Source organism: Epargyreus clarus, unplaced genomic scaffold, assembly GCF_041222505.1.
Source record: "Epargyreus clarus isolate Ecla_fem2 unplaced genomic scaffold, WU_Ecla_fem_2.2 ptg000018l, whole genome shotgun sequence".
NCBI lineage: Eukaryota > Metazoa > Arthropoda > Insecta > Lepidoptera > Hesperiidae > Epargyreus > Epargyreus clarus.
Window position 1 is genome coordinate 8349794 of NW_027332226.1, and position 27883 is coordinate 8377676.

The following is a 27883-nucleotide window of genomic DNA, read 5'->3' on the forward strand; positions in this document are numbered from 1 at the left end:
TTGTAATAAATATCATTACAACGAGCTCCGTAGAATTTGTAAGTTGCATCAAGTACATGTAATAAGTATGATGTAAATATTAAAGAATGTAAAATAATGGCTATAATCAATATCGGGTAAAGTCACACAGCCGAATAATCTGATCTTCACAATTATACCGGAACAAAATTAATTTGCTTGTATCCATTTTATCCGAGTTAATATTTAAAAAAATCTGATAATTATTAACTTAGTAATAAAACATAGTTCTAGGTAGATTAAAACCGATTAAATCTTGGTTATAACACATTATACATACTCTGTATCATATTCAAGTTTCCGAACGAAGGAAGTGAGGAGGCAACACTCTATAGAAATGTCATTATTAGACAACAATTAAAAAATGTCGGAATCGTGTCAAGACGGTAATTGTCATGGAAATAATGAATTTGGGCCTGACGAATCACCAACGAAGCTTATTGTTAATTACATTCCCGAAGTCATGACGCAGGATATGATGTTTTCACTATTTTCGACCATGGGTAAATTAGAAAGTTGTAAATTGATAGCGAACAGAGGGTATGGGTTCGTCGAGTACTCTTGTCCCGAGGATGCAGTGAAGGCACGGAAGGCGTTCAATGGCCTTTTAATGCAGAACAAGACGCTGAAAGTGTCGCACGCGCTCCTCAACCCGGAGTTGAAGCCGCCCACGAAGCCGGAAGCCGACTGGAACCTCTACGTATGTAACCTGCCTAATGAACTGACGTTGCAGGATTTACATGGACTTTTCGCACAATTTGGTAAAATAGTTAATTCTCGTATAGCTGCAGGTATAGCTTTCGTATTATATGAGCATCAATATGAAGCCGAGAGGGCGATCCAAAATATTAATGGTGCTACGCCGCCTGGGTTTTTACATCCTTTAACTGTTAAGTATGCTAATAAAAGTAACCCTCACAAACATAAAAACAATAATAACAATTTTGCTAAGAACCCGTTGGTAAAACCTTTTCATTGGATAAATCATATGAGTGCTATTAATGACCATAATTCTCCAAGCACATGGTCTATTTATATTTATAATATTGCTCCCGAAGTGGAGGAGCTGACTCTGTGGCAGCTGTTCGGTCCTTATGGTGCTATTGTATCGGTTAAGATAATTAAAGACCATCAAACTAATAAAAGTAAAGGATTTGGTTTTGTTACGATGAGAAATTACGATCAGGCAGCTATGGCAATACAAGCACTGAATGGGCATGTGATTCATGGCCAGCCCCTGTCTGTTAGCTTCAAGACGCAAAAGAGATAATGTCACAAGAGATGCCCTACTATACTACTATATCAGTACAGTAACACATAGACAAAATGAAAACATTATCATGGATTGGCATCTATTGAAACGTGAAATAGCTCCAAGTCTTATTCCTGCACACATCATAACTTCACAGACTCGTCGACTATTGTTAAAAATATTATATTACTTTGAGCTATCAACATTGTTAAGTTTGTTTCTTATTATGAATAATAATTTATTCAGTTTGCTCGTTAAATGTTTCAAGTTTACTAGAAGTTTAAGATTTGTATCGAAGGTGATTGTTGTTTGGAAGTTCGAACATCAGTTGTGAGCTATGTGCTTTGATTATTTTTATCTATTATTTAAGTATAATAAACCATTATAAGAATGTGCTTTTACAAGATCTAACTAATATAAGCCACATTGAGATGTTTAATCAGCTATTAGTTTTAGTTGTACACTTTTTATAACATGATGTCTATTTAGGTAGAAAAACGAAATCTAGATTATATCATATTTATACATTTAGTATAAAATTTGCTGAATTAAAGTTCATTTTCACAATTTTCAAAATGTGTTTATTTTACTTATTATATACACTGTTCATATTTTATTCACTGTATCGCTAACTTATATGAGGAACTTAGTATATTGCCTTATTAATATTACTTTTATAATGCTGGCAAATTAAATAATAAAAATGTACTCGTGCTATGTAATTTTAACATTGTTATTGAAATTTTGTATTGATATACAACTAATAAATAATTATTATATTATAGAATATTAAATTGGTCATAAAAGTCTCTTTACTCAAAAAATGTTTATTACCTATTCATTATAATGTACCAACCTTGATAAATTAATTATTATCTATATTAAGTAACGTTCTGTGATAACAGTAGCCTTTATTATTACATATAACAATAAGACATTAACGTAAATATTTGGTTTGGAATATAAGTTACGGTAATTTTAATTGTGTTTATGGTTAAAGTAAGAAGTCAGTTTACAAGGTAAATGGTGACATATTCAATTTAACCACCTATATATTATTTTCTCTATATTTCCTTAGTAACCATTATGAAGATTAGAATTCAAGAAAAGCAGCAGCTATCTGATGATATACAAAAATATACTCTGTGTTTTATTATACAACGATGTAAATGGAATATCGAAGTTGCAAGAAATAAAATGTACCAAATTATAAAAAAAAATGATGTTGGTAGTCTTATGGGCGGTTAGAAAAATTCGATGCCTCTAACTATCCGGCTAGTGCAATATTCTAATGATAGACTGGACCTACAGCCTACAGACTGGAGCTGAACTGCACCTGCACCAGTTACACAGTTACTTAGAACCCTCCTAGATTTGCTGTTTTTACTATTAAGTATCTATTAAGTAATAAACCTTAAATAATTTTAGAAAATAATATATCCATTCCAGATCGTCGTCGAAATGGAACTGGCAATTATTTTGCGGCAAATATTAAAATAAGTACAAAATTATCTAGATATATTGGATGAGCTACGTGTAAGTAAAATAAATGCGCATATTAGCGCTTATTTTTGAATACTTTTATCGTTTTCGTTTATATAGTCCATGATGTCACACCCCAGATAAACATTTGTGGAGTTATCGCCAAAAAAATAGTAAGAGGTCGTTTTATACATCGTACTTAATGATTTTTGGTAAATATATAAACAGTTTTCATTTATAACGAAATTGTTCTTGAACTTTTTTTATAGATTTCTACCAAATAGCATGTGGATTTAATAATTTTATAATAGAATAGTTAATGACATATAAATAATACAAAGAGTGGTCTTAAATAATAATAATGGTAAGTATAAACGATATAAAATAAAGTATGTAACTATTCACATGTGTTATTGCGTGCATATCTCATCACACTTCAAGCACAGCATACGCATGATGACATAACCTTGCTCATCAAATTAATGTATCATGAAGTCATACATTTAAAACTTAGAGATAAGTAGTAAAAGTACAAAAGGCAAGGTATTTTACAAATTCAAAGCTATTTTCAGTAGAATGTTTACTTATTGAACAGTTTAAATGTGAGTAAACGGAAGTATCATGTCAGTGACTGTAAGGCCGGAAGCACACTTAACAATTACCACCCGTGTTAACATTTGAAATAGTCGGACGCAGTTAATTAAAACTGTATAGTTGCGATATTTGTTGATTACTAATAAGTAATAAACCTAACCTGCCTTGCATTCAGATTGAATTTTAACCTACAGCCTACTTATTTGCATCTCGTATCTAAACAAACATCATCACGTGTCCACCAATGGTAAAATGAATGAATACCGAGTTAAAACTCAATATAAAAAATGCTAAAATAGATTTTAAAATATCACTGATCTGTGTACGTCACCCATGTCTAAGGAAAAAAAATGCTTATTTTAAGAGTTATATCTATGTTAACCTAAAATCTATTAGTTTCATTTACTTCCACGATGAGCGAAATGTATGATAATAATATCATTTAAAATTAACATGAATGCACAACTATAATAACAACAATACTTGTAACTCCTACAAATGCACGTAAATTGTCACATTATTATTTACAGCAATATGAGTAAATAGTTAAATGTACTAAAGTAAATTTGTACGTCAAAAGTCTTCAGGCGCATGCTCTTTAGGCTACTTGGTCCAGTAGGGTCGATATAAATGATTATGTCACCGAAGCATTAACTTGCCTGTTCTTCGGAGTGAATTTCTATTGAGTTTACAGATTTAAAGGCTTGAAAGGGTTTAAAGTAATATATTTGTTTTGGTAAAGTGACGGTGGCGGAGAGTGAAAGTTCTGCAGTGGCGGGAGGCGTCGGCCTCGCCGTGTGTAGCAAGGTAAATTTGAGGGAAATATTTAAACTATACAAAACTAATTATACTAAGGATAACAATACACTTTGATGATAGCCACAGTTAAACCTTTGAAAAGGTTCCTTTGAAAAGTGTACCTTTGTATTGTTAAATTGTACGTATAATAATTATAGGTACTCAACGCGTCAAACATTTGATTAAATATAATTGGCCATTTACACAAACAAGGTTAATGCGACACTGGCTACTTGATATATGAAGTCGGTTAAAAAGGTCAGAAACGCTTGTAATCGGCAGTTATAGAATATATAATCGTAGCTACTTATGCCATATCTCCTAAGGGCGCACTTTTCGATTTTTCAAAGAAACTTGTAGGCCTTATCCATAATCCGCACTTGGCCAGCGTGGTGGACGATGGCTTCAAACTCATCTCTTTTAAGTTAGACTTGGGCTCAGCTCAGAACAGAACAGGGATGGACGACTATAACGATGATAATATATCTATACAATATTAACCTAGGAATAAATAAGTAGGAACAATTAGTATGTATATCAACATTTTAGGTATACCCGAGTCCGGGGGCGGCGCGCGGCGTATGGGCGCTGCCGCAGCCGCCCCCATGCACCATGGCGGCCGAGGAGGCTCTGCCTCCATGCTCGCCCATGTCACCCGACGCTCCTGCGGCCCAGCCCCGCATCACAACTAATATGAGCCATCACTCTGACTTCTACCAGCTCATCTTTGAAGCTGTTCGATCTGGGTAAAAACCAATCGTTTGAAACTCTTCATTTTCATTCTTCGTGTTACTTATAGAATAGCAAACGAGCAAGCTACACCATGATTAGTCACTAACAGCTCAAAGTTCATGAAGTTACCCTATTAGTTATGGAATATCTGTCAGAATACTTACCTACAATACTTGTGAGAACTTGGACTATTGTTAATGTTTTCCAGTGAAGTATCAGAGATCGAGCGCCTGGTTGAGAAACTCGGGGTAGAGATCCTAAGCGCTCGAGACCAACATGGATACACTCCCGCGCACTGGGCGGCGTTGGACGGCTGCGTGGCCGTCATGCGCTACCTGATAGAAAGAGGGGCACCGATTGATCTTTCTTGCTTGGGCACGCAGGTACTTAATAAAACATGTTTAATGCGATTATTATTTTTGACATAATATCCTAACTATTCACCGAATTAATCGAAGCTAGCCTAGTAGATGCAACTACTATCGGATAATGATAATTCAGTAACGGTCGCTTTTGAAGCGCTATACGCCATAATTACGTCATTAGACGATCTAAATAAAGAGGAATTAAAGTATTGAAATGTTTTTGCGTTATTTTAATACAAAATTATAGCATAACCAAATGGTATATTTTTTGCAAAGCCATGATATATCAAGGACTTACCTACATCTGTTTAAGGGTCCACGGCCAATCCATTGGGCTTGCAGAAAGGGGCATGCGTCAGTGGTGCAGGTTCTCTTGCAATCGGGCGTAGCTGTTAACGCTGCTGACTTTAAAGGTATACTCGTACAATACCCACATATTTTCACACACATTTAAGTTACCCACAAGAATAGTTTGACTCCCTGTGATTTCAAATAAACTTTTTCATAAAAACTTAACGATCGTACATAGATTAGTCTAATCCATGCGATCAAATATACATTTTTATTATTTTTTTGATTGTAACTTGACACTTTTTATAAATAGTATTCCTACCCTACGTACGTAAGTCGATCAACGAATGTTTGTTCGATTTTCCAATATTATGTCGTCTCTATATTCTTTAGAAAATAACTTTTTGTTCAGGTTTAACACCATTAATGACGGCGTGTATGTATGGAAAAACTGCAACAGCTGCGTATCTTCTGGGCATGGGGGCAGCTACGAGATTATCTGACATCAATGGGGACACGGCTTTACATTGGGCAGCGTACAAGGGACATGCCGATTTAGTTCGTCTACTCATTTATTCTGGCGTCCCGCTCCATTGCACGGATAACTTTGGGTCGACGCCCTTGCACTTGGCATGCCTTTCTGGTAATCTTACATGTGTAAGACTACTTTGTGAGAAGGTAATTTTAACGATAGACAATGTTGTTGTTGATATGTCGTCTATAAATCATTTAATAATTACACATATGTATTATCTATTTTCAGGTGAAAGCAGAGTTGGAACCTCGCGATAAAAATGGGAAAACACCGCTCATGTTGGCACAGAGTCACCGCCATGCAGAGGTTGTCAAACTTCTGCAAAAGGAGATGAAGCGTAAATCACATTGGATGCCTCCACTTTCAGAACTTTGGGCTATGTTGTTTGGTGGCGCTGGTCAATCGAAAGGACCTCTCTTGTTCTTCTTGGGATCAGTTCTTTTATGGGGGTATCCGATGTACATTATACGGGTAAATAAATATCGTTTTATAAATAAAAATTCGTTAACATCTCCAGATATCTTACCGTAGATTGCGATTTAAATGCTATAACTCAATTTATCGAGATAAGTTCCAGCTGAAATGCTATACAGTTATTTCAAAATAATGCTCTGTATTTAGTGATACGTATAAAAACCTGTGACAGACGAACATACAGCGGAGGCTACTTTGTTAACGGAACCCTAAAAATCCCAATGTGGTCGCGAATCCTTTTTAACATTAATAAAAAATACTTACCATTAATCAGATGGGTGTAGGTCGCTTCTAACTTAGATTTTTCTACTATTCCTATTTACGTATGCTTTATATCTTTTATCGTATTCAATTTACAGTGCATTCCATTGACATGGAATACTTTACGTCTTTCCCACTACTTTTTCTTGTACTGGAACGGCATAATGTGGCTTAGCTGGGTGATTGCGAACCGACGCGATCCGGGATACATCCCTCAAAACTCCGAAACCTACTACAGAGCTATCCGGCAGATACCCTATTACGATAAATGGAAGAAGAGAAATGTTATACTCTCTAGATTATGCCATACATGCCGATGCTTGAGGCCTTTGCGGTAAGATATAAAATTAACATAATTACATTTGAAGGTTGACTCTTATTGGTAGTTGGTTTAATTGCATTTTTATGATATTAAGTGGAAATCTGTAATTTGATCCTAATAGGAGTGTTGATCATAAATACAACGTCATCCCTGTGTTCTAAATGGTAATGCTTTAAGTAGAAAAGTAAATAAGTCCAGTTCTTAAGGTAGATAATAAGGACATTTAAGCACATTTAAAACGGAATGAACCATAGTGTAACAGATGGAGGCAGAGGGTGCAAGGGGTTGCACTTGCAGCTTCCTGGCCGGAAAGTAGACAGGCGAAGGTAAACCTTTATAACTACACATATCCGTATGTGCAGTTAAAAGAAAGGTCGCCAGGACCAAATAATCCGTATCCGCCAAAGAAAAATGTCTATAGCACTTTTTTCTTCACTCAGGGTCTTATTCAACTTTCCGCTCCGGGCCTCATTTAACATTTCAAACCTTATTTTTTATGCGCTGCAATAGCAAGTTAACAACATTACATCCATTTACGAGTATAATATACTAATGTTGACTTTTCAAACAGGGCCAAACACTGTCGGATTTGCAAGCGATGCGTGGCATACTTTGACCATCACTGCCCCTTCATATACAATTGCATCGGCGTGCGAAATCGAATGTGGTTCTTCTTATTCGTAATGAGCGTGGCCATCAACTGCACCTTGTCGATCTATTTCGCGTGTTACTGCCTCGTGCTAGAAGGGTTTGGCCTCTTGTACGTGCTGGGACTCCTAGAAGCCATAACGTTCTGTGCGCTTGGCTGGATCCTCACATGTACTTCGGTAAGGCATTCTTTAATATATCAATATTAATTATTTTATTAAACAAATTATTTGGCTTGCCTTACAGGTACCTTAGCTAGTCGTCATTGACATTAAAAAGTTTGTAAAGGTTTTAGCTGTGTTATTTTCGTTCAATTATTTTTGTCAGATTGTAATTTAACTAGTAATTAACACGTATAATTGCATTATTAAAAGAAAAACTATATTAGCGGAAAGGGGGCACGCAAGGCAGCGGACAGAAAATAATTTAAATTGAATGCGACCTGCTTTTTGCGAACCGCAGTAGTTAGAAATACTAATAAGAAATACGTTTAAATTTCTCACTATTATTATCTTATTACAAGGATTTAGTAATTAATTAGGTACTAATCAGTTTTTATTTTTTACAGATTTTACATGCTTGCATGAACTTGACTACTAACGAAATGTTCAACTATAAAAGATACCCTTATCTAAGGGACAAGAGAGGCCGGTACCAAAACCCTTTCTCGCGAGGGCCTATCATGAACTTGATCGAATTCTTCGTGTGTTTACCCGATAAATGTGATGACCAAGATCTATTTTACGAAGAAAATATATGATATGTAATACGTGCTAACATTTTAGAAGCTTAAGCTTACAAACACATTAAGAAAATAATAAAATATATATTTTCCAATCTATTTTAAGATACTTAAAGTTCAACTTGGCATAAAAACAAACAATGATGCTTAATTAATATCTCAGAGTACAATGCACCTATTTAATAATGAATTATATTATTATGAGTGTTAATGATATGATTTATACAAAAAGAGAGATTAACACTTAATTAAATGCATCAAATATTAAACATAGTTACAGAAATATAATAAATACCTAAGTGGTACGTATTAAACAAGAATTCTACCGAAATAAGATATGTAATATATAAGAAATAATAATTTTATTCACACAGCAAACTAGTGCTGATAAAAATAATTATGCGATTTAATTGTGTGATATAGGGATGTTATGGATATGAAATTTCGGATCTGGATACGAATGTATGAAAAATAGTATATTATGGTTACGTGTTCGGATATATTTTTATTTCGGATATTCGATCGTTTCGGTTACGGTAACAGAACTCCATACCATACCTGGTATTTAGGTAGAGCATTTGTCATTCTTCCACAGATTTTTTTTTTTTTTTTTTTATAATATAAGAATAGCAGACGAGCATGCAGTCCACCTGATGTGGCTACTGCCGCCCATGGACATCTGTAATCAACCCCAGATAGGATTAGATATTCCTACCTGAGGTCGGCCACAGATGCGCCGCTACCCCGGAGGACTAAGCTGGAATGCCTCGGAAAAGTCTGTCTCCCTTACCACACCCTTCAAACCGGAACACAGCAGCGCCTAACACTGCTGTTATTAGGTAGAAATAGGTGTGGCGGTGGTGCCGCCGGAGTTGAACCACAAAGGGTTCTACCACCTTTACATAAATACATTTAAAGGACGCAAGCATACATTCCTTAATTAGTAGTTATGAGCTCCTATGGACAATTTTATTTTCTTTGTTATTACCCGAGCACTAACTGGTAAATGCAGAGAAGCGTCAGTGCTCATGGTGTTTTTTTTTTAATTATAAGATAATATATCTTTCCCTTATTCTGCTACTTACGTAAATAAAATAAAATGCAGAATAAATCATGAAAGCATTCTTGTTAACTTCTTGCACTCGCTTGCTGATATTAAACATTGCATAATATAACATTCGTTACGCTGATTATTGCACGGATTGCAAAATATTATAAAGATTTACGTTTTATATTACATACGTTCGAGTATTTCAAATACCTAGGTACTAGGAAAATTTACATACTCAATTATTTTTATCTCATAAGGAAATTATGTTTTAAATTCACGTAGGTACCTAAAATATATTAATAAAAGGCAATTGGTACATTTTAACGTTTATTAATTTATTGGAACAGTAACACGAATTTATGTCCAGCATAAAATTAATATAGATACATCTACATTTACTACTCTGTAGAAAATTGGTGCAAGGAAATACACTAAATTTTGAATCGCTTAGCAGCTTTTATGTTTTGTGCATTTAAGTTAATTAAATATAAATATTTTAAATGTAATCATTTGTTTAATTTTTAACAACCTGTTACTAAATAGTTAACCCATCTAAATATCACATTTCATTTTACACATCAGTCTAATATTCATATGTATTGTATTCATAGACAAGTAACCAAATGGACCTCTAATGCACGTTCAAGACATTACATCAGTGAAATAGATCTTATGTCAAGTTACACCTGCAGTATTATTTTTTTCATTGTCCTTACAAAAACACTACTTCCTAGAAGTCGATTTCGTTTTTTGCCTATGATTTTAATAGACACTCTTTATTCTTCCAGTGCTGTGACTGTCATTGTTCTTTGAACATTCATATAACAGATACCCCAAACGTATAAATATAACGTTGATATTTATAATTCCTTTTAGGCAGAGTGCCGTTACAATACATACGAGATATTTTTATTCTTACAAACCACATATCCTATTCAGCATTACTTAAATAATTTTAAATAAAACATAAATTACTTTAAGTTACTGGGCTGGTCTTCACTATTTTATTATTATTGACCAAAATAAAAAAAACTCCATACAAACTAAACATGCTAGAAATGCGACAGACTAGTTAAACATACATGTACTAAATATGTGGTGTATAATACTGATGTGTTCCTTAACATTATCACAAACACAGATGTTTATATTCCATCGTCTTTCTAGCGGTCAGCGATAACACATACGAACTATACCGAAATACCCAAAGACAAACTACAGTAATGCAAAAAACATAGAATCAGTTCTGTTAGAAGCGCACAATAATTTTAATATTCCTAAATTTAACAATTCGTTTTCCTTTATAAGGTTTATTTTTAGAGACAATATGTTAAGACCAAACACCAACAATAATAAAGATGACGTAACTAACATTTGAACCCGAAATAAGATGACATTGAGAATGCGACGCAATAAAATGCTAGAATAAAAATATAATAACACAAGAGTGTTAATTGTGCATAAATTACTTATATAATAGTTTCTTCAAAGAAAAAAAAAAGAACTACAAAACTTATTAGGAATAGATTTGGTTACGCAACATTGCAACGACGGCGATTAATTTGCCCGGGCAAAGAGGGAACCCTCGAGACCCGAATAATCCCTACCCACCCCCATATTGCAAACGCAGACGCGGCATATGAGAGACCGGTGGGTATGAAGTCCCGTCTTGCTGCTGACGGCGATTTTCTGGGAATATTCTTGCAGTCATTATGATTCTGGTTTTAAAGCGTCATCTTTATATTTGTGTAGTCTTTGGTTAAAACATTTACGTCAACCTTTTATATTTCAAAGTCCTTCTAAGATTAGACAAATAGACTTAACAGTTCTGTTTTTAACCTGATAGAATCTCACATTCTTTGCCTTATTACCTATATTCTGAAATCTAATTTTCAACAGTGCAGTTAAAAGCTTCGTCTTAGTGGACACTAGCCTAATAAATTACTCCGTTAATAAATTACTCAATTTTAATTCTGACGAAAAAGATCTTCGCATTTTAAACAAACTTTTCGACTTTAGCATTATTGGCATACGATAAAGTGGTCCTGTTTCCTTTTTACTTTTTAATTTACTCTATTGCAATCCCCTCTTTTAACAGCTTTATGAAGATAATGATTTCCAAATTCGATATTAGGTTTCTATTATCGAATCGTGAGAGAACTTCGGTACACTACACTATCAGTTTAGATCTGGCGTGCTTTTGAATTCGAGTAAATTCCGTGGACAAGAATTTATTTTGTAGTAATTGGTTAATTAATTCCCTGAAGCTCGATTTTTTTAATAGTTCAGACAGGGATTGGTCTCAGATCTTTATATATTAATTAATGGAGCAATAAAGTTACATTTTTTGTTGTAATCATTGATTCTCAAGATCAAGGCCACCACAAATCAACAACGTAAGGTGCAGGTTTAACGTTATCTGAAAGAGATCGCTCTCAGCGATAAGACTGTATTGGTTATGCCATAATTTTATTCGGTGTCTAACAAAGTTTATTATTAATACGATAGTGTAATCGTTAATATTTCATTTCTACGTCCCTAGTCCGCTTACCCCTATGCTTCGCTAAAACTAATCATCCTTGGGATTGATTCTAATAGCAGCGTTGACTTCTTCCTTAGCGTGATCCTTGTCACCCCAGCCCCAAAGGTGGTGCGAGCCGTCCCCTGTGCGCTCCACCCTTCGCTTAATAATCTCATCGGACACCGTCTTCATGTCGTACGCCCAACCGATCTTCGCGAAGAAGTTGATGAAGTTCGTGGTGAAGTTCAGTCTGTTGTTGCCCAGCTCGGCCGTCTTGTAGTCCCATGGGAACGTGTGGTGGTAGTTGTGGAATCCCTCGCCGAGAGCGAAAACTGACACGGAAATGTTTTCGGAAGGCTGGATGCTCTTGTCGTAGGGTTTATCGCCCCACTTGTGGGCGGCGGAGTTCACCAACCACGTGACGTTGAGAATGAATGCGTAGCGGAACATGGCGGCCACGAAGTAGGCATTGAGCCAGCTCTCACCCCAAAAGTAAACAGGTATCACGGTTGGCAAGACGAAGCATGTAAGCGGCATCAACAGCATGTAATACCTGAAAAGAAATCAATATATTAATTTACAAGTTACGTAACTTTTACACTACACTTATGCTTATTATTGTATTTGCTATTGCTGCAAAAATAAAAACACGTGCTAAGCAATTATGCAATGACATGGTTATGATACTAACAACTTTGTACAATAAATTTTAAATCGAGTAAATCGATTAAGTATTTATAAAAACAATATCTAAATTTAGCCGTTATACAAGTTGAAACAAACAATGAATTCCACAAAACATTATGTTGTTATTGATATGAATGAATGTAGTTATAAATAATTTCATGGTGCGCATTTATGATAATACAATAAATACAATATGTTTTCTTACTTCTTTTGGAACCTCAGAATGGGATCGGCGTATAAGTCGCTGAGGTCTAATCCTTTGCCCTTCTGCTTGAGCTCTGGGTGTTTCCTGACGAGCAGCCAGCCGATGTGGGAGAAGAAGAAGCCTCGTGTGGCGTTGTGCGGGTCGGCGTCCGTCTCCGAATACTTGTGGTGCATACGATGATCACGCGCCCAATCTATGGCTGAATCCTGTTACAAAAACATAAAGTACACATCAGCATCTGCCATCAACATATTACCTTACTGCAGGGCCGTAGCAAAACTTTGTTTTTTGGGGGTTTGAAGCAGGATCCGAAAAACCGGTTGCGTAAGAATTCTGGAGAATTTTGGACCCTATGGGCTATGGTTTTGCATATGCTTTATCAATTACTGCTCTCTGTTTAGGTTACAATCCACGAAATTGGCCAAGTACAAATTGCTACTTTACAGCATTTGGAACCAACATATTAAACTCTTAAAATTGAAAGGTTTAGGGAGCCGGCTTTTCAAAAGGGGCCTTACGATAGCCGAAGGCACAAAAACGAATATATTACCCATTATTTAATGCTAAAATAATAATAACAATCCTAATGAAATGAGAACAACGGACTTTAATATTATCCTTTTCAAGTATCTGCTCCAAGGCGACTTCAAATAAGTGTTCACGTACGTGCCAATTTTATTTATTGTTAGTAATTAATTTTCCTTATATACTAGCAAAAACTTATATAAAATGAAATAAGAATTTCATCCACTTGCTACACGTATGAAAAATATTTGCAGAAAAGTTTAATTCTCTTATCATGTTAAGTACTATTTTTATAATTTGTGTAAGAGAATTTCATTTAATATAATCTGGTTAATATCGTGTATTTAAATTAATTATTTTTAGCGATGCTTCATAATAATTAAAATTAATTTCCTTGTTAATACTACATACCTAATCGTCACTATAATATCTTAACTAATCTACTAATATGTTTTGTTAGCATGTATAAACGTTAATACGAGTATATCTAGGGCAATTCTAGTAAGTCCATTTTGAACCACTTAAACGTGTCCAATGATATCGATAACAAGAATCAATGACGAGACTATCATCGAGCTGGTTTGATAGTGAATATGTAAGGTCAAGATCAAGTTCTTCGCCCGAATGTCCATAAAACATGTGTTGTATCTTTTTTGTTGCGATTATGATTAGTGATTGATAATAATCGGATTGTTATCATCAATATAATGTACGCGTATCAATATAAACTAGCAATAAAAGAAAATATCGGTTCATATCTTTACATACCAAAAATCTAAGCCTAATTCGAAATGCGAACGCACTAACATCGAGAATCAATAAGAACGTTAGATATTATGAATTATTTGAATAGTCGAAAATATTTCTTTGTAGACTCAGTAAATTAGCGTGTTTGTCAAAATGATTTTAAATCATCATCAAATCAGCTAATTCCACTTTTTGTCAAAATGTTTTTTTTTTATTTATTTTGATTTTGTTCAACGCCATTTACTATCAAAATAAATAAAAAAAAAACATTTTGACAAAAAGTGGAGTTGGCTGATTTTCGAATTAAGGTATCGATTTGTAGATTTGACTTCCTAACTTTACTCGTGTCGTGCACAAATACATAGTTTTGTTATACATATGTATATTGACTTACTAAGATTTGTTCCTGTATAACATCCTTTAAAACTAAACACAATTTTAAATGGGCAGTCAAGGCCTTTCACAGTATGATGACTGGCATATATGCGCTAACACACAATAAGTAATAATGCTTTTCCTTAAACAATGGTACCTGTCTGCATGACTGTACTTGGGGTCAAAAATACAATTGATAATAATACACAATATTTTTCATATTTTTGAGGCAAACAAAGCATTTCAACATATCAGTAGGAGTCAAACTATTACTGTCCTACAGCAGGGCACGTATGCCCTCTTAGAATGAAAGGTGTTAAAGCTAGAGCCGTGTTGCTAGTTTTGTTCGGATTAATAGACTTCACACTAGAGTTGCCCAACTATCGATAGTCTCGCTATCGATAGTTGACCTTGAGAACAAGTAACAATATCGATAGTGCTATCGATACTATCGATATAACCGATATTATCGATACTATCAATGTCACAAATTAACTAATACTATTGATGGGAAGCAATAGTATCGATAAGATAGATAGTATTACTTGATAATACTTTCGATAGTATCGATAGTATCAATTTTTTTAATGTAATACTATCGATAGTATCGTCGTATTAAATCGAAAATAGTATCAATACTATCGATAGCATGGTAAAGTATTGATAGTATTACATTATCGATACTTTAAAATCCACCGATAGTATCGTTCCTCAATTAAAGCTTTTGTATCAAGTAGTGCTAATGCTAAATCATTCTCACTCAGTGTGCTTTACATTGTCATAGTTACTATAAATACTAATAGCTGATTGGTGGTGATGATGGGTAAGTTATCTATTTTTTTTTAATTTGTTTGATTTAGTTTCCTTTATGTATTAAAGGCTGATTTTTCAATGCTTTGCTGTATTTTAATTAACGGCGACACAAACATATTGTTTTAACATAATTTTATACGGAATGACTGAGGATTAAAATATCAGCACTAAGACTGTAATTTGAAAGTTTTTCAATATGCGTAAATTGAAGGCTTGACTTTTGACTACTTTAATTATTGTTCTAGCTAAGAAGAGATCTCTTGTCATATTCGATACTGAGTGTGAAACACAGTCTCAATTACCTTATGATATGGAACAGCATAGTCAACGCTGGAATTATGATCAAAAATATCACTTTGTAGACGAAGATACGAAGGATTCTAAAAATGATGCACCTAACAAACGAAATGTGGAGAATGTTAGCACCCAAACGCCGGAATATAATCAAGTTATAGATAATAATATAATCAAATCTAATGAGTGTTTTGGTGTGTTTGTAGCACAAGAGTTGTTAAACGTACCATTAATCAAAAGGAGACAGATTATGTGTGAAATTATACGCTTGTTCGAACATCGAAGTCAATAAACAAAATAAAAAAGAAAGTAATAAAAATACCAGTGAAATGAATAAACCTGTGATTTATTATGAACACAAACATAATATTATTAATCTGTGAAATTATAATTAATATCAAAACGAATCAAAACAAAACTAAAATAATCAAAACTAGTGCAGCTGCCGTGGCATTGATTCAACGCATTAAAAAATGTAATTAAAATAGAAAACAATCAACGAATGAAAAATAAATATAAAATCAACATATATTAATTATCTTGTTCATGGCAATTTAGAAAACATCAACAAAGAAAAAAGAATTGGTCCCGACCCAAATATGTTGTTTGAAGTTATTTGTTATTGATGTAGCGTGATTTAAATTTGTATTTTAATTAAATTATAGAAAATAGAACATTAAAATTATTCATAAAGCGATGCTTTTTGATTTATAAATAATAGCTCATTCAGATGTTCACTGCTCAGACGACTGCGACGATCGGTCATAATTAGACCAGCTTTGGAAAATATTCTTTCCGCTGGTGTTGACGTTGCAGGTATAGTAAGATATTTTAAGGCTATTTCTTTTAAACTATTCTCACTGTGATTCCAGTATTCTATAGGCAACTCTGTTTTTGGAATGATGGGTTTTTCGACGTACTGCCTAATATCCACAATCGCATCAGCAGTTGAACTTGATCTATGTGATGGAGCATTTAAAAAGTAAAGCAACTTATCAAGTTTTGACTTTTTTGCTGGTGTGTTGTTCACTTCATCAATTGAATTATTTATTGATGAATTTTCTGGACAAGCGAAGGCAGAAGATTTTCTTGCTAAATAAGTGGAGTACTCTCTTTGGACACAAGCTATAGCCCTTTCACAATCATATTCCGTCTTAAACCCCAATTTTTTAAAATGAGGATTCAACATTGTTGCTATCATACAAGGAGTTCTAATCTCGTACGGTTTTAATCGCCTATTAACAGACTCTTTCATAAGTTGTATGAAATTGTTCGAAAAATCAGACAGGTTTTCTTTTTCAAGTTTGGCAATTTCTAACGATAAACCTTTTATTAGCGGAATGATAAGGGACATGGTACAATACGTTTCTCCAGATATGGCAGTCGTACAAGCCTCAAGAGGATCAAGAATTTTTTCTATTTGTTCCAACAATGTATATTCTTCAGCACTCCAATTTGGAGGAGCTCTCGGATTTTGATTTATTACTAGTGTTACTTCTTCTCTCACATTCCTCAATCTTTCCAGCATGTAAAACAAACTGTTCCACCTAGTTTCTACTTCTTGCAACAACTTCAATTCCGGTTTATTTAGGCTTTTTTGAGCGGCTTTTAGTTGGTCTGATGCCATGTTGCTGTGTGCTATGTTTAAAATACCTTACAATATGTTTGCATTTATCTACTAATTCTTTAAACGCAGGCTGATTGCACGTATCTTTATATACTAGGTTCAACGTATGAGCGAAGCAGGGTAAATGACGCAATTTGACAATTTCAGCGACTTTTAACATGACAGCTGCATTATCTGTTACAATCACCGTTATTTTTTCTTTTACATTTCATTGATCTAAAACAGCAGCAATGACCTGAAAGAATTTGCAAATTATTTAATCATTTCCTGTAACCTTTCCAAACATGAAAAGACGAAGGTCCGTAAAACAGCGACACAAACGAAACATAATAATTCAGCATTAATTAGAAAAGAAATCACACTACGTAATTTCCAAAGAAATTATTTAATAACTTGTTGAATTTCGACCACTGGCCTATCTGACCAATTCTAGAGATTCTAGGATATAGATAATATTACTCACCGATGATAAGTTATCAGCATCGTGGTGACCATCAACTGCTACTGCTGCTAATAAAGCTGAACGAAACTGATTGCCTAGTATAAAATGACAAGTTATGGCGCATATACCCTGATTGCTTGAAGAAGTCCACATGTCGGTAGTGATGGCAACATTTTGAACTTTAGTCAAAAGTTCCATAAGCTCAGCTTTCATTCTATTGTACATTCGGGGCAATAGTTTATTACTAAGCATATTTCTCGATGGCATTTCATAACGAGAATCTAATGCCCTTACGAATTCTTTTAATCCTTTGCGCTCTGATAGACGAAGCGGTTCCATGTCTATTGCTACCATTTTAACAAATAAATTGTCAAGCATTTTTTTTCTTGTCGAATTGTCACTGTACCGATCTGATCTATTTTTGTCTTGAATACTGTGGCTGCAATCAACTGTCATTTCATTACTATCGCGTGGTGAACTTGATGGAGGTATTAACTGTTCAGGATGTTTTCGTCTCATGTGATCCCTCAAATTCGATGTATTGTTGCTGTATTTATACTCTCGATTACAAATATTACATATTACTCGCCTATCACCTTCCTTTCGAAAATGTATCCACATCGCAGATTTTCTTTTCTCCATTTTAACTTCACCAACGTATTAAACACAACTTCTATGAATTACATACAATGACACTCACAAACACAACTTTTAAAAAGTACCTACAATGTTAACTTGCTCGCAATTCAAAAATAAAATAAAACTATAACGGAAAATTTAAATTTGACAGAATTAAGTGTTGCCCTGTGTAAATTTTGACTAACTTCGGATACTCTTTATAATTAACACGTTTTCTACACGAATATATTTATGTGACATATCCTTGTAATGCTATGTAATGCTTGCTTGTAATAATGTAATGCTATGTAATTGATTATTGGAAGACAATACTATCGCAGTTATTTAAACTATCGATAGTGTGAATTATTGATACTATCAATACTATCGATAGTATTACTCCTAAACGTATATCGGTCTTCGATAGTATCGATATGATCGATAGTATTGATACTATTGAAGCGAATACTATCGATACTATCGATAATATTTTTGAATAACAATACTATTGCCCTACATCATACTATCAATAGTATCGATAGTATCGAAATTATCGATACTATCGATAGGCTATCGATACTATTTGTATGACGTCAGCTATCGATAGTATATCGATATTTTAGCAATAGTCGACTATCGATAGGCAACTCTACTTCACACATCTACTTTTTTGAAGACTCAGATGTGTAGGTTTCTTTACGATATTTTCGTTGACCGTTAATTCAAGTGATTATTAAAATTAATAACTAATATGCACATAACTTCGAAAAATCAGCGCTGCGAGCCTAGGATTTGCAGTTCGGATCACTAGATTGAGGTCGAATTTTCGGTCGTAAGGTCATTTTTAACACGCTTTTATTAGCTTGAGGTGTATGTATGTAACTTAGAAAGAATCTTAGAAAATATTTTCTAGTTTTTAGTTCAATTAGCAATAAAAGCGTGTTTTTGTAGTTTTTTAAACTATTATTTATTTTTCATATTCTCGTATTCCTCTAAGAAGGCTCGGCTCTTTCATACGATACCCATAACAGGAGGGTGCAAAAAATAATAATTAGTCCGCAATATTAGTGCGCCCGTCATATTGGATTAAGAATGAGAGAAGGATCAAATAATTAATTTTCATCCAAGCTAAACGTATGCAAAATTTCAGCTCAATCGGTTAACTGTTTTAAAGTTTTGTTGCAAAATTTGACCCTCACATACATACAATCTAACAAGGCTAGTTAAATAAAAGCTTGTAATTAATTATACGTCTATTTCGCAAAAAAAGATGTTTTAGGACATTCCTCAAGTGTTCATATAGCTCCATTCAGACCATGACTCATCGCCAAAACAGTGAAACGGTGAATTTTAAATAGACACTTTATGCCTAAAGTAGAAACTTTACATCTTTTTATAGTTGTATAGCCAGATAGTTTTACTCACATCTGTACATTTTTCCACTAGAAAGAACTGAATATCGCAGAAAATTTGTACTTTGAATATTACCGTTTACATCATAATTTTTAGTATTTTATTTTTATTTTATTTTTTATTTTATTTTATTTTATTCGGAAAACATACAGTGCTTTAAAACTAAGTTACTTACAATATAATTACATACTACACCATTTAATAGTTTTCGCATATTACAGCTAAAGTGCTTGTTTGCTTCAAAGTTTAATAAAGTTAAAAAGAAAGAGAAGGAATACAGTCATAGTTAAGTTACAAAAGTAAGTAGAAAAACTAGACAAATAATACCAAAATTGACCTATTATTTACTTATTATTAATTACTGAGAACTGCTATAAATAAATACTTATTATAAAATAAATATGAGCGTTTACGCATACTAGGGTGTCACTCCAAGCCAGTTTCTTGTCATATTCGCTCTAAATGAATGTGGAGGTAAGTTAAAAAGGTCGAATTCAGGGAAGTCATCCAATTTATTGACGTGGTAGGCTGTTCTTATGAAAAATGAATTTCGTCTATAGTTAGTAAAGCTCTGAGAAACATGTAGACGCGCAAAAGGTTGTCTTACTGATCTAGTTGGAACTTTAAGATTAATATTCGATAAAAGATAAGGAGAATCTATTTTGTTTTGTGCAATTTTCAATATTAACGCGATATCGTCTATTCTACGTCTTTCATAGAGAGGTAGCATATGGTGTCTCTTGCATCTGGATTCATAGGTGTCATCATAATGATTAGTTTTATACTGAAGATATTTCATGAATTTACGCTGGATATTTTCTATTCTATTTACATGGACGTCATAATGTGGATTCCATATTTGAGAGCAGTACTCGAGTATACTACGCACGTATGAGCAATATAAAATTTTTATCGGCTTAATACTATTAAATTTATAACACTGTCTGATAATGAATCCCATGGTCCGACTTGCCTTCTTAGCTATCATATCAATATGCCTTTCATAAGTCAATTTGGAATCATGAATGACGCCTAAATCACATATTTCATCCACTGTCTTGAGTTCTTTTTGCCTAAGTATATATTTGTACTTAATTATTTTAGTTTTACGAGTAAATGTAATAGCGTAGCATTTAGCAATATTCAGTTCCAATTTATTTTGATAGCAATATTCTTCAAACCTTATTAGATCTTGTTGTAATAAATGGCAGTCAGTTATGGTAGAAATTTGTTTAAAGATTTTCATATCGTCAGCATAAAGAAGAAATTTAGAGTGTTTAAAACACATGGCCAAGTCGTTAATGAAAATATTAAAAAGCAATGGACCTAGCAGTGAGCCCTGAGGAATACCGGAAGGCACCAGATACCACGTAGAAGTATAACCACTTAACACAACCGCCTGGGACCTATTCTCAATATATGACTTAAACCACCTGTACAAGTTCCCGTGTATACCAGCATGACAAAGTTTCTTTAAAAGGACGGTGTGATCGATACGATCAAAACATTTACTATAGTCTGTAAATAGAGAGTCCACTTGACCACCAGAGTCCATCCCTGAAGTAGTGTATTCTATAAATGATAGAAGGTTTGAGGTAGTAGATCTTCTTTTTAGAAATCCATGTTGTTCAGGAATAAAGGAGGTTGAAAGACAATTATAAACCTGTGTGTAAATTATGCGTTCAAATATCTTTGCAAAAATACATAGTTTGGAGATGGGCCTGTAATTTTTAACATCTGTTTTATTACCGCATTTATGTACAGGGGTAATAAAAGCAGACTTCCAAATTTTGGGAACGATACCTTCTTTGACCGAGCGTGAAAATAATATTGCCAGGGGCTTTGTTAAGCTATCTGAACACTTACTAATAAATACAGGTGATACTTCATCAGGCCCTGCTCCTTTTTTTAAATCCAACGATTTAAGTAATGTATTGACCGTTTCAGGGATGATTTCTATATCACCAATAACATTAGACAGGTTGGTGGCGATATTGGTACTGGACTGAGTTTTTGGGGTGCTAGAAGAAGTAAGAAACATAGACTGAAAATAATGTGCAAATAATTCACAGATGTCTTCGTTTGAGTCAGTAGATTTTCCTTCATATGACATAGATGATGGGAGTTTGTTAGTACTATTAGACTTGACATACGACCAGAATAATTTTGGGTTTTCTGATATTGAATCTTCACATTGCTTTATATAGTTTGAGTAACAATTAGCTTCTATTATTTTTGCTCTACGACGAAGCAAAGAAAAAGATTCGTAATCTCCGATATTGCCATATTTATGATATTTTTTAAGAAATTTAAACTTTTCTTTAAGTACTTTCTTCAGAGAAGCATTAAACCATGGTGGAAAATTTGAAGGTTTTATTAATTTATGTGGTATGTATTTATTTTTCACATTAAGTAAAATTTCGTAAAAGTTATCAATAGCCTCCTCTAATGATATATTTAGTAAATTATCCTCCCAATTTACTTCGTTCAAAAATAACTCGATTTTTGCGTAGTCCCCTGATTCAAAGAAATATTTTAAAATTGGTTTAGATTTTATCGGCTCGAAATTTGTCAAGTTCATGGTTATTTCTAATGATTTATGATGAACATCTTCTGGTACTAATGGGCAATCACTAGCAACTATTTGAAGAACACTATTGCATAGAACTAGATCAAGAATCCTGCCATTAATATTACGACAAAAGTTATATTGAGTTAGGTCACATTCAGATAGCGTATCAAAGAAATAAGTTTGTGTTTCACCTGCCACATTTGAGTATTGTGGTACTATATTACAATTTAGTGCCCAATTAATGTTACTTAAATTAAAATCACCCATTATTACAAATAAATCATTTGGGCACGAGTTCACTATACACGATAAGTTATCAGTAAAATTACACACTTGTGAGTTATAAGAGTAGCCAAGATTCTCGTTACAAAGGTATACTGTACAAAGATGTAATTTAGTTGAGGTCTTGTATTTGTTTTTGATAGTTACAGTTACCCAAATGTCTTCAGCCGACGAGGACCATTCCGGACGGACTACTGAATTAATCTGGCGGCGTATGGCTAAGAGTACACCTCCGCCATATTTCTCTTTTGTGGCTACATAATTTCTATCCCTTCGCCAGACCATATACCTATCGTCGAACAATTCGCTGTCATCAATACCATCAAGCAACCAGGTTTCTGTTAATGATACAATATCAAATGCGGCGAGCTGTAAGTTTCTTTTAAACATATGTGTTTTAGTGCGTAGCCCTCGAGTATTTTGATAATATATGTTTAATCGATTAGAAGCCATTATTAAGAGTCAAAATTATGTAGCTTAAGCGAATCCAGTTGCAACTTGATTTCTTTATACTAAACATCCAGAAGATATAATTCGGCACTAATCTTACATAAATGCAATTTAAGATACATATGGCGTAAACAAGTTTTAAATAGAAATGTTTAAATTTTAATCTGCAAACATTAGAAATTAAAAATACGGTCGCGCAAAAATAATACTGATGCGATGTAAGGTTCATGTCTAGCAAAATAATGCAAAATTCCAAGCGTACGCAAGCTATAATGAGCGCTATGATATTGCTTGCGCGAACGCATTTAGTGATTAGTTGTTTATACCAATGCGTACTTACGTGCGAAAATTGAATGACTGTCCCTTTGACCATTGCTACTCCCGGGCAGAGATAAGGAATACAAAAGACTTCGGCTTTGGATGTGATGCTCAAACTTTCGAGTATTATGTTGCGGAATTGCGATACAATTTTATTAAAATATGTTATGTTATTTTTAATAAATCTTTCTCGTTCTTTATAAAAAATACAGGTGATGTATCAGATTTTCGGGCCATTATTTTACAGTGTTTTACCCAAATGTACCGGAAGTTTTTCTCCTTCGCCAAAGATCTAGCTTTACTAAGCAAAGTTTTATTGCGTTGCGTCAGATGATCATTGACGTAGAAATTTCCCGTTGCACTGAAGCCTAAATTCTGCAAACTAAGCTGCTTGTTTCTTCGCGACGTTGCAACTAACTCCTCCTTAGTGTAACGGTTGCTAAAAGCAATAACAATCGGTTTCTCGGTATTTGGTACACGTGTTGGAATGCGGGCAATATAATTGATATCTTCCTTCTTTATAGGGAAATCGCAGATTTGGCCAATTTTTTGGGCGATCGTATAGAGATTTTCATTGTTCTTGAAAGGAATCCCTCTTACTTCTACGTTATTTGCTCTGGCCCACTGGTCTCTATCTTGCAATTCTTGATGGAGTCTGGAGATCTCAGTTTGGAGAGCAGGAATCTCTTGTACTAAGTTTTCCACTTTGTTCACTCGAGAGTCGAGGGCTTGTACGGTCACTGTAAAATTACTGATAAGTTCATGAGCCATTTCCTGTGATTCCTTCAGGCTGCTAACTTCTTCTTTGATTGATCTAACATCTTCAACCAACGATGCCAACGGAGCCAACTGTAGTGTGAGTTTATTAAGTTGCTCTTGTATTTTCTCCCACTGATTTGGCACAGGTGAGGTTGCTGACGGAGATGCAGATATGGTGGACTTGCATTTGGGGCATCGCCAAGAATTCTTTCTTTCTCCTAATTTGCGATAGCCTCCTTCTGTTATCCCTGCGCACGTGTAATCGTAGCACTTTTTGCACGCGCTACACATGGGGCCTTCTGTGTGTTGCAAACCGCAGCTGGCACACGTAATCATATTGGCAAGAAGTGATAAGAAGTTTGAGAACCTTAGGATTAGTAAAGCAAACAAGCGAGTGTTCTCTAACGAAGCTGGACGCTGACTGACGATTTTATTATATTTATGTTATGTTTCAGAAAAATCTGAATAATAAAATTGCAAGTGAGTAAGTCTAAATTATTATGTTCATATAAAACTTACCTGAAATGCCAGAGTGTTGAAAAAAACTAAAATCAGCCTCAGCGGCCATTTGGCTTTGTAAGATTTATGTGCCCAAAGCCTGTGAGCACCGGCTGTGATCCCCAATCCAGACATCACATAGAGGATATAAGCTACGGACAAAAGAAACATATAATTATTTTATTTTAATAATCAACTTGCCAGGCACAATACACAGAGAGGATGTTTTACTCAATTTTTTGCCAAAAATATTGTAAATGATTTCTGACTTCTTTGTCATAGAGTCCCATAGAAATATAGAAAATGAGTACCTATATGGGATAAATCGAGTTGAGGGAAAAAAGTCTAAGGGATTCTTAAGTGTTATGATTTCTGTAGTAATGTATTTCAAAACATTGTAAAATAAAATGTTTATCACACAATATCTTTAATATCAGAATTAATGGTCATCTAAAGATTAGACTAATAGAAATAACAAATATTATTTAAACTGATAATTTCAATTGCAATTTGATAATTTCTCATAATCCTCTTTTTATCATCTAAACTATGATAAGTAGATTATATGAAATGAACAAAAACTTATTATAAAAATAGAATCTATGAGTAATAACAACAGTGACCGGTGAGTATAAAAACAAGATAAAAATTATCATATCATAATAAAAAAATATAAACTTCTTACCAAATATATCAGCCGAGTAATAACAACAGTGACCGGTGAGTATAAAAACAAGATAAAAATTATCATATCATAATAAAAAAAATATAAACTTCTTACCAAATATATCAGTCTGCCATTTTGCCGAAAATAGAAAGAGATAGCCTCCATACAGCGCAGCAATATGGAGATAGGTGAAAGCGATAATGTTTCTCCAAACAAATTTTCTTGCATATGGCTTTGCTTGCTGTATGGGTGCAGTAGGAAGCGCTAGGTCAGGCGTACTGGCATCACTCTCAAAGAGCACACCATTCGCATCGGAAGAATTTGGAGCCATTTTATTTTAAATCTGAAATAAAGTAACATTATACTTTTATCTATATAGCAGACATTAAAAACAGAAAAGTTTATTGTTGAATGTGGATATCAACATCAATAGAATTAAAAACAATCATGATTGTGAAAAAAAGTATCATATTGAGAATACCTAGAAAAAAAAGGTTAATCAGTTTAAGCTTTATTTCAACACACTGATTAACCTTTTTTTTTCTATACAGAGGTCACTTTGAAATAAAAGAATAATCGCCATCATTCTAAGGTAATTAATGGACTGATATGGAATTGTAATATAAGCAATAATAAATCAACACAAAAAAATAATAATTGAACACCTTCGATCAACAAATTAGCATTCTCTACTTGTATCACTCTCATTTTAGTTCTAAATGTACTGTACTGTACTTATATTGTATGTCTGTTGCAAAAACTGTAAAAGTTGCGCACGCCTATAATTGGCATGCACACGTGTCTAATACCAATAGTGTAATACTTATAAAAATAATTGTGTGTGTAAAAAAAAATAATAAGTTTTTGCAATCGAATTTGTAACGCTTTTAAAAATAATGCTTGCAATTATCACAAGCCTATTGTTTGAAATTACTAAGTTTAATTGAAATGTCGCGTTGCTGGGTATAAAACTTGACAAATAAGCATATTCTCGTGAATCTTATTGGTGTGAAAATTTTCGGATACAACAGTAACGCGATGGAAAAACTAACATTTTTGCCTTAAGTCTTTTGGGATAATATTAAAAATATTTGAACAATAACTACAACGATCATATTTAGAGTTAAGGTCAGGGAGCATTGACAAGGCCGATTCTTCAAATATTAATTTTACAACGAACACAACACTACACTTTCGTTTCAATGAATTTTTCCAATATCTAACAGGTCCAATCCAACGTGAAAATATTATATCAGTTATCCACCTCTTCAATAATAATGCATATTAAGTATAGCAACGGTTCTTAATATTTTTACAGTACAATGTTAAGTTAATTAACTACCGCAGTATAATTTTCGCAAAACCACGAAAAGCAATTTTATTAAGTATATGACAATTGAATGAAATCATCTACTTCATTTGACACTTGACTTGATTGACAGATAGATGCAATGCAAATGCAAAATGTGCAAAAATATTAAGTTTTATTAACGAATATTATAAACATTAACAGCTATAAGGAGAATATTTTATTTCCATAGGTATTTTACATTTACTGAATTAATAAAATCTAGTTATTAAAACGAACTAATTTAGTAATATATGGCTTAAGGTAAATACCGCATTATGAGAAAGGCGCATTTGCTGCATTCATATACTTATTTGCGTAATTTCTTTTAGATAACTATTTTAAACTCTTTTTTTGATATAAATCTTTTAGGTAGTGATGAAATAAATCTTTTAGGTAGGTAATGTAAGAATTTTTAATTGTTTACCCTTTAAAATTATCTCCATAATAAATACAATGTTCCACTATTATTTTCTGCAGTCACTGCAGTTAAGCTATTAATTCGCTTTAAAGTAATTTTATTTTTGCTTGCAATTATTACTTAAATCTAAAGTTGTATTAAATTTATTAAGTAATGTCCCTTTTGTTTTGTATATTCTTCAAAAGAAAATGTACCTACAAGTAACCGGCAAACTACATTCACGTTATCCAAGCTTAGTCAGCGGCTATGTATCTTTTAAGATATATTTTAATCAATAAAACTATAATTTAAATTTAATAAACATTTTGGAAAATAATAGAAACACTTACCTATATTTTATTTAATCGGTAAGAGAACTATTTTTCCTTGCAACCGTTGTCAAGGAAAGTGATCAATGAATCTTTACAGACACTACACCACTTTATATAACTGCGTTTAATTTGATTGCATTAAACGACACAATATTATCAAGCAAACACATAAAATATTACACGACGTGTTATTCACGTGATAAACAGTTGACTGCAATCTAAAACTGTAATAGAGGTGACGATGTTATGTGCCGTCTACTAGCGGCTGTTCGCTGGTCGAGCGAGAGTCGAGTGGAAGGTGAAGCATGCATTCGGCGCGGGACTCGAGGATTGGATGACAAGGTGGCGCGATGCCTATGGCCACGTGACGCGCTCGCCCATTACGAATACGAAGCCACGAACTGTGCTTGTGATCGGTACATTTT

At 33.7% G+C, this 27883-nt stretch overlaps 3 protein-coding genes across 8 annotated transcripts; 2 read left to right on the plus strand and 1 right to left on the minus strand.

Moving 5' to 3' along the window:
• The first annotated feature begins 344 nt into the window (after window positions 1-344).
• Window positions 345-1846, plus strand: LOC140749637 (ELAV-like protein 2). The gene has a single exon (XM_083059010.1). It carries the CDS (start codon window positions 383-385, stop codon window positions 1286-1288), a length of 906 nt encoding a protein of 301 aa, XP_082915136.1. The 5' UTR covers window positions 345-382; the 3' UTR covers window positions 1289-1846.
• Window positions 1847-3914: 2068 nt separating this feature from the next.
• Window positions 3915-9110, plus strand: Patsas (palmitoyltransferase Patsas). The gene is made up of 9 exons (XM_073082743.1): window positions 3915-4153; window positions 4694-4890; window positions 5085-5259; window positions 5555-5654; window positions 5945-6210; window positions 6296-6538; window positions 6901-7136; window positions 7696-7951; window positions 8341-9110. Exons 2-9 carry the CDS (start codon window positions 4757-4759, stop codon window positions 8530-8532), a joined length of 1602 nt encoding a protein of 533 aa, XP_072938844.1. The 5' UTR covers window positions 3915-4153; window positions 4694-4756; the 3' UTR covers window positions 8533-9110.
• A 2932-nt stretch (window positions 9111-12042) lies between these two features.
• Window positions 12043-27782, minus strand: DESAT4 (fatty acid desaturase). Of its 6 annotated transcripts, none has more exons than XM_073082744.1 (5): window positions 27477-27782; window positions 25493-25721; window positions 24733-24863; window positions 12979-13184; window positions 12043-12639 (listed from the first exon to the last, which is right to left on the minus strand). In XM_073082744.1, the coding sequence occupies exons 2-5, from the start codon at window positions 25707-25709 to the stop codon at window positions 12135-12137; spliced, it is 1059 nt and encodes a 352-aa protein (XP_072938845.1). In that variant the 5' UTR covers window positions 25710-25721; window positions 27477-27782; the 3' UTR covers window positions 12043-12134. The 6 variants fall into 6 exon arrangements, with proteins under 6 accessions (XP_072938845.1, XP_072938847.1, XP_072938848.1 ...); XM_073082746.1 differs by lacking the exon at window positions 27477-27782 and adding an exon at window positions 26721-26826; XM_073082747.1 differs by lacking the exon at window positions 27477-27782 and adding an exon at window positions 26643-26754.
• Between the last annotated feature and the right edge of the window lie 101 nt (window positions 27783-27883).